This window comes from Glandiceps talaboti, chromosome 15 (genome assembly GCF_964340395.1).
Source record: "Glandiceps talaboti chromosome 15, keGlaTala1.1, whole genome shotgun sequence".
In the NCBI taxonomy this organism is placed as follows: Eukaryota; Metazoa; Hemichordata; class Enteropneusta; family Spengelidae; genus Glandiceps; species Glandiceps talaboti.
Window position 1 is genome coordinate 22,254,019 of NC_135563.1, and position 13,132 is coordinate 22,267,150.

General features: G+C 32.3%; 1 protein-coding gene across 1 annotated transcript in view; it reads left to right on the forward strand.

The window, feature by feature from the left end:
- The first annotated feature begins 646 nt into the window (after nucleotides 1-646).
- The window catches only part of LOC144446149 (calsenilin-like), a 156,866-nt gene continuing 144,380 nt past the window's right edge, over nucleotides 647-13,132 (forward strand). Inside the window, exons 1-2 of the mRNA XM_078135872.1 lie at nucleotides 647-752; nucleotides 837-908. Coding sequence (XP_077991998.1) covers nucleotide 752; nucleotides 837-908 — 73 coding nt within the window. The 5' untranslated portion in view covers nucleotides 647-751. The remainder of the gene's footprint in view (nucleotides 753-836; nucleotides 909-13,132) is intronic.

Genomic DNA, 13,132 nt, shown 5'->3' on the forward strand with positions numbered 1-13,132 from the left:
CCTCGACACAAAGTGGTAAATTAATTAAAGTTGCACAATCTGTGTTTTTAAGTGTTTGGGTGATATTGTTGATGCATTTTCAAATGGTACTCTTAGTGTGCTACATATACACTCGAGCATAGTTAACTATATATCAATTACAATTGACTGAACTCAAACCTGGTATAAAGACATGACTTTTAAATGATCCAAGGACATAATCTATTATGATCCGTATAAAATGTCTAGGTAATCCCTACTATACTATCATGGAGTTCTCTTATACCTCCACGATGCAATAATTGATAATACACAGACAAGACTATGAGAGACTAGTAGAATGTTTGGTAATCACATATCATTGATAAAGGTGATTTACAGCCGAAAATAAAAAACAAACAAAAGATACAGATTATAAATAAAATACGCAGACTGGGGTGTCACGTAAACAATGACTTTATTGTACCCTTCGACTACTTTCCACTATATTCTGCAACTAATTGTTATGAGACATTTTTCTCACATTTACCCGAAGATGTATTTTTTCTCCGGTAGCATTTCCCAAAGAACACACAGTGAGAAGAAACGCGGCTTGATCCATATAAGACTTGAACAAGTGCACTGGTCGCAACCTTTAACCGCTGAGGATGTACGCATGCGCACAACATTCGTCTCATCGATCTCGGATTTAGCGGCTCTTCCCAGTAATCTAAACGTTGAAGATGTGGACTAATATTTTACCAAAATTTGCGGACTAGGGCCGATCATTGGAAGTAAGTACGCTTCCGATCAGTTATTATCCTTATAAATATTTACACGAGAATCGTGTTTAAAATTCTAATATTTCTTTTAAACAGTGGGCCAAACATTAAAGCGGCTACGACAGAAAAGGAAATTGGGAAATACCGACACAGGACACGCTTGCTCAGGTACGTGCACGATCGATATACGTTATACGGTTGTAACCAACTGTTAACTTGACTTACTTGTGAGTGTCGTATATGTTACCCGCGTACGATTTTATGTGACAGTACGCGATGGAGATACAGCGCATCGGGCCCCACACATAGATTGTCATTATAACAGCACATCCACTTAAAACAGACAGATCGAGACACTGAGAGTCGGTGTAGCGAAGCAATTTTTCACAGCGTACTATTAAATTATTAAAGATAACACGTTATTTGTTTAAAGTCTGGTGAATAACAATTGCGCGAAAGCTAAACAATCTTTCCAAATTGCTCAATGACAAATTCAATACCTCGGTTTGGCTTCGAACACTATGAGCATATAACGAACTGTTCCAGTGAACGCATACACACGGATAATCTATGGGTATTTACGGACGGGCGTACGCATTTTTCTACGATAATGTTGCTGCTTGTTTGTTTAACTGCAATTACACAACAGCGGTACAGCAATCGATTAACTTTCATTGCCAGTTATCAACGATAACACACGGAGCTCTGGCAAATTTAAACATCACATACAAGTCATAGTATGAGTTGATAATTTGTTAAGTCTGACAGTGGCTGAGACAACATACAGGTGTTGTCTTATGTTAAAACCAAAGTATTTAACATATGTCCGCATGTTGATAACTTTCATGTTTCTTAGCGGTCATGGTCACACTAACAACCTGCATTGCCTGTGTCTATTGTGGACCTTCTTATGTGCTTGATTAACGCTATCTCAGTGTTTACGTTTATATGCTAAGCCTAAGTAAAGCAGTATGGTTCAGATAATGTCGTTGGTGATCCAAATTCCATTGTTGTTTATATTGGAGATCCGGGAGGGGGTGAACATCGACGTTGGGTTTACTGTGTCAATCCCAAGTCAACCGATTATTTAAAAATGCCCTGTAAGGCTGTATTTCATTCAGTATGTGTTGTTGAGGAGCAGGCTTGATATAATATTGAATTATATGTAATTTGATCTCACAGGTGTGCCATTTTGTAATTCTATCACATTTCATTTCACTCTTTCCATACTATTAACGCAGTCAGACATTTTTGCATGGCAGAAAGCGAATACACAGCTTGGTGAATGTTCAACACAAAAAAACTGGCTGAGTAAATTTGCTAGGAATGGAAGTCTGCAATATCTATATAGATTAAATTCATTGACTGACTATCACATCACCTCAAATTGGCCTCCCTATACTTGAAAGCTACAAAACATATACCTATATGCCTCTCTTTTCATTTTCAACATTACTGTTCACATTTACTGTTTAGATCAATAAACATTTCTCATACTTAACCAGAGTATTATTTCTGCAATGGCCCAATCTGTACATTGAGAGCCTGTCAAGGAAATACACACCAGGGAAAGTCAAATATCCCAGCCAATAAAGAACAGCATATAAAGTCTATGAAAAAGTTTAACTGAATAATTAAAGAAATTAAACTCAACGAAATGAAAAGAGAAATTATGTAAAACATAACAATAACAGACAAAAAATTATTTTCCTGATATTTTAAAAACAAATGGGTTTAGTATGACTTACTGTATAATCAGAAGGTATGGCCCAAAATAACACATTGTCATCCACAAGGGACCCAACTTTATGTGAATAATTTATGTCTGATCTGGGGCTTACCATACATGTCAGATGTAAACCAGTGCATCAAATATAACCAGTGATATCAATAAATGTAAATGAAGTTATAGAAATATTATGTAACTGATGAGACATAACTTTCATATCCAGCAAGTATAATTGCAAGATTTTTTATGATTCTCATATTTCTATAACATCCACAAAAATATGATAGTGAAAATGATACATTTATATTCACCCACGTACACTGTCCTGTAGTCAGGCTATTACCGAGGGATTATTTCAAATATGAAAATGAATTGGAAGTAATATTTATGTGATAACGGAATATTATTGAATCAGTATGATAAAGACTGTGTACACTCATATCTATCAATATGTTTTCATGGTTTTTAACAGAAATAAAAAGTGGCTATTTTTATCTTCATGAAATCTACTTTTAGAAACACAGGTTGTGAAAAATTCTAGGCTGGACAGACTTGTAACATGTGGCAATGAAAATAAAGTTAGAATTCAGATATTCAAATCATGAAATATATCCATATCTTGTGTGGAAATTTTCACAATCATATAAATATGGAAATATTGTTAAAAGTATCATAAATACAGATGATCCTGAATATCCATGGTAACCCATTTTTGTAAATATAATTTTCATATCTGCAATAAATAACCCACCAGTATATATAAGTATTTTAATTTACAATTCATTTGAAGACACTTTATTGGCACTCTGTGAACAATTTAAATATTACAGAATGAAATTGACAACTTGAATAATGTTTTCATAATTTTTATTGTCAGATAGCATAATGGTAATCACATATGTTGTCAAAAACCCTAATTATAGTCGCAGTGATAGGGTTTTGTATCATATGATTTCAAATTTCTGTTTTGATATTTTTAGGTATTAGCAGTGTTGTTTTGGTACTCAATGAAGTATATGCTAAATTTATCTTTTCACTCTGTTTTTAATTTTTTTAATTGATCAGAGTTATTGTTAAGTTAAATCAGTAAAATGAACACAACCAGGATAATTAATGAAATTACAGTGTTATGCAAATAAGTTATTTGAGCCATTATATTGACTGTGTTACCACACTTTATTAGACTGCTTTGAAAACGACTAATTTCTGACATAGATACATATTAATTTACATAATGTGTTGTCGATGGCTTGGATGACCTGGCTGGTAATTATAGAGTTTATTGATAGCCTTCTCAACCACGGATAGCAAGAACTATTGGTATCATCCAGATTTGAAGGCTATACAGTGGTTGGATATATCATATGAATCAACATGAGATCAGGCAATCTGGATTACAGATGTTATTTTGTCCCCATTTACAAATAATAATTGGCTTGAAATCTCTGAAATGACAGTGAATATTAGCTTTTTGGGATCAATGTTTTTTAAGTGGACTTCTAACAGTATTAGTGGAATAATTATGATTTGTCAGTTTTCATCTTCGTTGCTTATATTTTGGATCTTATGAAACACAAATCACGTGTTAAAATTTTAGACTTTATGTAAAATTGTAGAGGTGTGTCCATTTTTTAATTACAAATCTGATTTTGAAAAATAAATCTGTTAGGTGTGATACAACATGATTCTTTCAATGTATCAAGATATGATATCATGTTTATTCTGTTGAATAATGTATCCCATTTAATATCTGACATTGTACATGAAATTGCACTTAGAGTCATGTGGTGTACAACAATGAAACCAGTTACTTTTTTTTTTATAGCTTTCAATATATTTTTCAGTTCACTTTATGAGTGATGTGTCTGGATGTCCTTCTAACTGAAAACAGAGATTACAGTGGGATTATGTACTTTAAAGGAAGTGTACTGCAATTATTATGGATGTGATGAGATTTTATCAATGCTGATATTGTATTTGTAAGTCAGTCTGTTGACGTTAGGATTATCTTAACACAAACAACCAACATTTGTTATTTGAAAAAGATTGACACATTTCACAAGTAGTGGCCATATGGATGAGAATTGGTCATTTATTTTGGAATTTTGATTTATAAAACACTTTTATCATGGCATCCTACATGAAAAATCAATATGAAACAACATATGCCAAATCCTTATTTGAAACTCAATAAATTGTAAAAAATTAATAAATGGGTAAAATGTTTGTTATTGTATGTACAATAACACACTTTTTACACATTTTTTAATGGCTTTTTGCAATGTATTGAGTTACAAACACAGACTTGGTCTATGTTGTTTCACATTGATTTTTCAAGTAGGAAACCATGATAAAATTGTTTTATAAATTAAAAATCTGAATTAAATACCCATAGCTGATCCATATGGCCACTTTAAAGTAGTGATATGGATGAGAAATGTATATTTGTTTTGTTCAGGAAAAAAAAATTTTCTTCTTGACAAAAACAATGTGGAACAACATAGCCCAAGGCCATATTTTATTTAGCTTATTGTTGTATATAAACTTACAACTAAAACCAAATATCAAAAATGTTTGTTATGGTGTGTTAACAGGTAATGATTTGTTAATGAGCTGGGTTTGTTTTAGGCCTAAAAAAAAATATTGTGTCATTCCGATTACGCTCAATTTTAGAATGGGTAGATTTTGTATTTTTTTTATTTATATTTTTTTTTCTGTGTGAGTGTCTAGTTCAGGTTTCCATTGTTTTGCAAATGGTCTCTGTGTTGTTTATTTCTTCCTATCAGATGTACAGCCACTACAGATTGGAAGAACAGTTTTATTTTGTCTTTTTTAAGTTGATGGCAGTTCCGCATCCACTGTTTCTCATGAGACTTCATAGTTTTTGCGTTTTTATTATTTTTTTCTTGAATATGTAAAAAAAAGTTAAGGGTCGGCAGTGAAAAGCTAGGTGGGGTTGGGTAACAAGAACCAAACAATTATTTTTCTTAGGCCTTAGCTCAAATTCAATCATTAATTTATTTCATTTATCTATTTGGATGCTGTAGATCCAATGGTTAACTTGTGTTGACACATTATAATTAAAGTGTATGTAGTTTTGTACAAATGTTTAGTAATTTTTCTACCAAAGTTCATATTTGATGATTTATCTATTAACTAGAATTTAACAATACAAAGATGCAAATACACTGCTATCAAATTAGCATAAACACATAGAACCACAATATAAGTGGTTTTATTAAAAATAAAAGTTAAACAGCAAAATGTTGCAAATTAGAATTGACTTTATATTTTTTTAATTTTACATGAATGACATCCAAAAAGGTAATTTCCATAATTCCTGTTAATTTTTCTAATTATTGCTATACCTGTCTGAAATATCAAATTACATGTCTAGTATGCTGTAGGATAAATGCTGGTGTTATATACAGACCATAGATAGTAAAATCAACATTGGAACGTTTACTTATTGTGTATTTACTGCATCAGTATTATATGTCTCAATATTGGTCATCGCACAGAAAGGAATATTTAATTTTCCAAACAAAGAAATTGATCTGAGGCAGGAATATTTATAAATATTCCCAAACAAAGAAAGTGATCTGAGGCAGGAATATTTATGAATATTCCCAAACAAAGAAATTGATCTGAGGCAGGAATATTTATAAATATTCCCAAACAAAGAAAGTGATCTGAGGCAGGAATATTAATATTTACAAACAAAGAAAGTGATCTGAGGCAGGAATATTTATGAATATCTGGGGATGAATAGAATGTAATCAAAAATATGTAAATAGAGGATGAAAAGCAAAGAGTACATCTCACTGATAAATTGCAATAAATATAACAGGCAAAGTAAGAAAATGATCTATAAAATGTACTGGTATAGTTATAATTTAGCTTTATGTCAGTTAACAACACTTTTAGTACATAAGTCTGTTATTGCCTCAAGTAAAATAATTGATGTTTGCCCCAAACATGTCCTTGTATACCTTATTGGTACCCAGTATCATATTTATAACCAAATAAATATGAAAATCAAGTTTCTCAAAGCATATTTGATAAGCAGGGTTTGGCATATTGGTACCAATTTGTAAAGTTTTGTGAATATTTTAGGTAAGCACCAAGTGAAGTGTTTGGACAGTGACGAGGGAAAGTAGGTGCATATTGCAAACCTCTTTAAACAAGTCTTTTCCAGTAACAACATTCCAGGCATCTTCCCACATACAGAAAAATGTTCACACCATGTTAGGAAACTGGTGAGGAGTCTAGTATGTTGATATCTGGCAAAGAGATATTACCCAGGTCTCTAGCTTGACCCAAAACGCAATAATATGCACCGCAGAGATGATTCATTCTACTCTTAGACTATTGAAATGAAGATGATAAGCAAGAGAATCCTATGATGTCATACATTCTGAAGACAACAAACTTATAAATAAGATGAAATTTTATTATGCATCATATCTGCTTTTTATCATGTGCTATGCATAAATTAATGAAGAGACAGGTTCTTGTCTGTGTGATATGCTACAAAATTGATAAGTTAGCTGAGTAATGTATTCCCTTTAGATGCGGCATTTTGTGGTGTATTGACTGTTCCAGACAGTCTGTCTGCCTATCTGTCTGTCACAGAGATCTCCTAATCTTTCTTTGGCAACTGTAAGTCATCAAGCACCAACAAGTGAAACTGTCTTGCACCAACAAGTGAAACTGTCTTGCACCAAGAATGGTGACTTTTATAACAAATAGTGAACATATATTGTCAAAGTTGTCAAAGTTGTCAAAGGGGAATTTTTTTGTAGATGTATTGATTTTAAAATGCAAAGGATAAATTGGCGTAGGTTTTACAAGGCTTACAACTTCTGCTAACAAAGAGAAGAAATAGTCAATTCCAATGTTTCTAAAATACAAGCAACTACTTTAGAAGGTTAACAGAGTACAATTTTGGGGAAACGTAGGTATATTTTACATTATTGACCCAAAAACAACAATATAACAAATAATAACAAACAAACAAACCAAACTGAAACAAGCAACAAAAAAGAGAACAAAGACCTAAAATTTTGCATGTAATAGTTTCTGGATCTAATTTTTGTAATATTTTATGCTTGTATATTTCTCTGTAAGTAAAGAAAATGTGAAAGTTTATATTTTGTAATTGCAACATTTTGTACACTGTGGTGTTACTACTCATTAGTTTACCATAGCCAGAAAAGTTGATCTTTTGATGTTTGGTTATTGCAATAACCGTACCTTGTACAATGTACTATGTATATACTCATGGAGTTTAGCTTGGAATCAGCATCTTGCCAGTTTGAGCCTTGCCGATGCCTTATGTTTGTGAATGGCTAAAGTCCTTGGGCAAGATTTGAACCATGACTGTGCTCCAGTCCAACAAACCAGCTTTCTTAGTGGGAACCTGGTAAGATAAAGGTTGCTGTGTGAATGCATTATTTTAATTCTATGTTGGCTGTTATAGACTATAAACATGTACTCCCAAGGGAGTTGTATTTAGGATTGTTGTACCGTTATAGGTCCATGCACATGATAATAATTGTAAAATACTCAGGGGACAGTGTGAGGAGATATTTATTTTACCGGTGTAAACAAAATTTTGAAATTTGGCTGTTTGGTGCATAGAGCAGCTTATCCTTTGTGGGGCATACACTTGAAAGGAATTCTACTTTTGATGCACATCCATAGGTGACAAACTTGTTTAGGAATTCCACAAGATCTCCTTAGAAACCCCAATGAGGTCAAATTAATTTGCATAACAATGGAATGTAGTTGACAAGTATGTTTTGGAAGGTAGTATTGTGGTTACATGCACTTAAGTGTCCTGTGATAAATAACATGGGGTGCCCTTGAATTGATAAAGTTAGGTTTTGTTTTATAACTCACACATCCATTTGTATTGGATTAATTTAGGGAGAAAAACATGTGTTGTTAGTGTCATAACTCTTTCATCCTAGTGTCAACACTGAATGAAATCTACCCATGGTGAAATGTGCTGTGAAACATTCCTGCCATTTTTGTATAAATTACTATTGAAAAAAAAATGTGAATCGACAACCTGACAGTAAAATAAAGCTTTTATTCGTAATGCAAATCAAGATATCTTATATAATTTGTTTCTTGTTTTGTAATCAAAACACCATGTCCAGCCTTTGGAAAGGTCACAAAAGGTCATGACCTCTCAGGTCACACTTCCTTGTACTGTAGAGTCAATTATAGGTTTGTGTGTAATGTGAGTGAGTGGACGTATTTGTCACCTACTAAAGTGCTGTGTACACTGAAACGTGGCGTGGCGGGGTTTATCATTCAATATAACTGGTTTATATCACTGTGAATAAGATTTAATGATTTATTTCATGTTGGCAAGTATATTTGTGTGGAAGCTTTAGGAGATATGTACATTCCAAAGTGCTTTAGCAACACAGTATAAGAGCCATACATAAACTAGTGTACAAATAACACTAGACAAACAACAAAATGGTAAAGCTAAAAATCATTCTGTCATCATATGGAGCAGGATTTTATGTGAAGTAGTGAAAGGGTAGTTTCATTGCTTGCACTAGGCATGCATGAATAAATAAAACTTTTATGAACATTTTTTAAGCAATTACAGACTGATCTCCACTTGGATACAAAAATATGAGAGAAAAATCATAAAGCTTCTCATAAAAAATAAAAAGTATATATTAGGACAAAAAAACAGCAGTAGAGTGCTTCAAATACAAGTCAAGCGGACAGTATTTTTTAAAATTATATTAACATATTTTTCCAGATATGTCTACAACCATCATTGGGTTTAGCAGACTACTTGATTACACAAGGAGGAGGAGGAGAGACGGGTAGGACTAGGAGGGGGGGGGGGGGGGTTGACCTGGGTAAGTCGTACAGAGTAACCTTTACATCACAGTCACTTTCATCACTTTACAGCCATTTAATCAACCCCCCCCCCTCCCCCCTTCCCCCTCCAGCTATTGGATTAGTTGTTTATGATTTAGGTCATCTATATGGTCTGTAAGTTACGGCCATCAAGGTATAGCAGCTTTCACATTGAATTGTTATTTGAGCACTATAATTTGTTAAGTCCACATAGAACACATTAATAAACAATAACATAACAACATAACATAGCATATATAACATAACATAACATAATATAACATAACATAACAGAACACAACACAACACAACACAACACAACATAACATAACATAACATAACATAACACATGATGTTACAGTCTTGTGATATGACATATATAACCAAAACATTTTAAAAAACTCAGATACCAAGTGATACCAATGCTTTAGTACTGAACCTGGTAATTACCCATGTTGCAATGTAGATGGTTATTTTAGTGTTTTTTGCGAGAACACATATTGTGAACTGACTTTAGCTGATAAGGAAGTACAGTTACATAATGTATCTATTTTAGGAATAATCCATCCTAATACAGAGGTACATTAAATCCATCATAATACATAGGTACATTAATTGTTCATAGAAATTGGGGAGGTTAAACTTTTAGTAAGTTGACAATGGTTGGTGTTCATTTTTTTTGAGAAGAACAGATTATTTGTCATTGGCTAAGCCACCTTACTAGCAAGTCTGATATAGCAATTAAGCCACCTTGCTAGCAAGTCTGATATAGCAAGCCACCTTACTAAGCAAGTTAGATATAGCAAGCCACCTTACTAGCAAGTTGGATAAGCAAGCCACCTTACTAGCAAGTCTGATATAGAAAGCCACCTTACTAGCAAGTTGGATGTAGCAAACCACCTTACTAGCAAGTCTGATATAGCAAACCACCTTACTAGCAAGTCTGATATTGCAAGATAATAACTCAAGAAAGTGATGAAAGAAAGATGGCTTCAAGTGGTTTCTCACCAGTGATAAAATAGATAAAACGTCTCACCCAAGTCATAAAAAAGGCAACACAACTTAAATCATTTTATCAGAGAGACAAAGAACAGTATTTTCATGCAAGTGATATCAAAGGCAACTAAACTGATATTAAAATGGTGACTTCAGGCATCAGTGAAAAAAGTGACATTTTTTTCATGCAAGTGATATTAAAGGTAACTAAACTGATATAAAAATATTGCTGATAACATTATCAGAGAGAAGAAAGTCCCTAATCTAACGCTTCAGATAGGCTCTAGGCTTATCTTTGATAAAAGGAAAAAGATACAAGTTAAAAGTTGGTGGTAATTTTGATAAAACATATATTAAGTTATCACTGACTCCCCTCTAGTAATTGTTAGCTTTAGATAAGAAATATGTTACAGGTCCAGGAACATGAATAATACAAATGTTGTTGGTCAAGGAACATGGATATTTGCCTGTCTGAGGCAATGCAATATGTTACTTTTTACAGTGTACAGCTGTAGATTTCTAATGATCTTTGTTGTCATTGTTGCAAAGGCTTATGACAATCTGTGGCCCACTTCTTATTTAATAGTAGCCAGCTAATCCATATTGTGATGTCAGTAATTTATTATTGTTGTCATCCAGCCAAATCATACATACGTGTATACATGTATATGAAAAATGAGAAAATAACAGACGTAAAACACTTACATGATACATTACACAGAGATGATACATTACACAAATATATATATATATATGTATATATATACAAACATAGGCAGACACACAGACACTAACACACGGCGTATGTACCATTCATAGATCGACACACACAAACAGAGATACATAGACACTGTAATTTAGTAATGTAGACGCATACATACATACATACATACATACATACATACATACATACATACATACATACATACATATACATAGGTACATGTACATACACACATACATACATATACATACATACATACATACATACATACATACATACATACACACACACATACATACATACATACATACATACATACATACATACATACATACATACATACATACATACATACATACATACATACATACATACATACATGATACATACATACATACATACATACATACACACACATACATACATACATACATACATACATACATACATACATACATACATACATACATACATGCATACACACATACATACATACATACATACATACATGATACATACATACATACATTCATTCACATTAATGCATCACTTACGTTCACTACAAGCATGATGATTTTAATATTTATAACTTGTTTGGCAATATTGCAGTCAAAATTGTCACTGTAAGAAACTTAAGTGTGACAATGACAGCCCTGCATTATAGAGTTAATATTATCCTAATTGTACAGAAGTCCAGGATATGTATTCTTTATAAAATTATATAGACACACGATTCAGATTTCATAGTTAAGTAATTTGAATACCTTAGATTGTTGTACAAGTATGTCTAGTAATCCTTTATATCCAACATTGTGACCTTGTAATGGATATACTATGACAAGTTATTACTAATTCACTTAAATGTCTGTCCAAACTTGTCAAGTTATTCATTATAATTATGATAGAATTAATAACAATATTTAAAAAAATATGAAAAATAAGAGAAGGTTGAAAAATCTTCAAATCTTTAAAGTCTTTAATTCCTAAGGCAAATGACAAGTTGAGTTTTATCACAAGAAATGACTTAACCTTTATAATCATGTTCTTTGTCTGAATAAAAAAAGGTTGAATCAAACAGATTGACATAGTTTCAGATGTCCTTTACCACTGCTCTATGATTACTGTGTTCTAGAAGTATTGTTTAGGAAGGTCAAAGAAGGAAAAAGGTTAGATTCTTACTTTTAAGAATTTGAAAAAAAATCAAAATGCTATAGTTTCATTCTTTATATAGATGAGAAATGGTTTTAAATATCCCAGTTTGTAGATTTAGAAGGTTGAAATATGCTTTTGTTTCTATCTTTTTGAATGCCAAAGTTAGTTTATTCATAAAAAGGTTGAAGCAGTCAAACAGGTATACATTCATAATTTAAATCCGAAAGCTTGCTTTCATTCTCTGTAGGGTCAAATAGTCATAAATATCCCAGTTTCATTCTAAAAAGGTTGAAATAGTCTTTGTTTTTATTCCGATTTGAAGTTTAAGAGGTTGACTTCATTCACTAGAAGGTCAAATTAGCCGAAAAGATTTGTTTAAATCTATCTATGAGAAGGTCAGAAAAGTTGACATGATTGTATAAAAGGTTGAAATAGTCATAAATGTAAGTTTCATCTCATTCTCTGTGAAGGTCAAATTAGTCATAAATGTTTGCTTCATTCTCATTGAAGGTAATTGGTTTGACTTTAAAAAAAATCACATTTGTATATCGTGGGCCTTGACAAGGGTCAACTTTATTCAAATGTTGTCTCTGACCTAGATGAACAGTTGTAGTCTTCCAGTATCTATGTGTCATTGGATTAAAACAACATCATAATTCAAACTAACCATGGAGCTGCTATATTTTTAGAGAGTTTGACCTAAATATAATCTACTTGATTTCTTTGATTTAATTGCTATGACTTGACAAAATAAAATGAAAAAACTCAACAACAGAATTATACAACAAAAACAAAATAATAACAATTAAAGTCACAGACTCGTCTTGATTGCTAAAATTCATAGAAATTTTGGTTCAATATTATGTTGGTGTATAGATTGAAGGTAAAGGACCGACA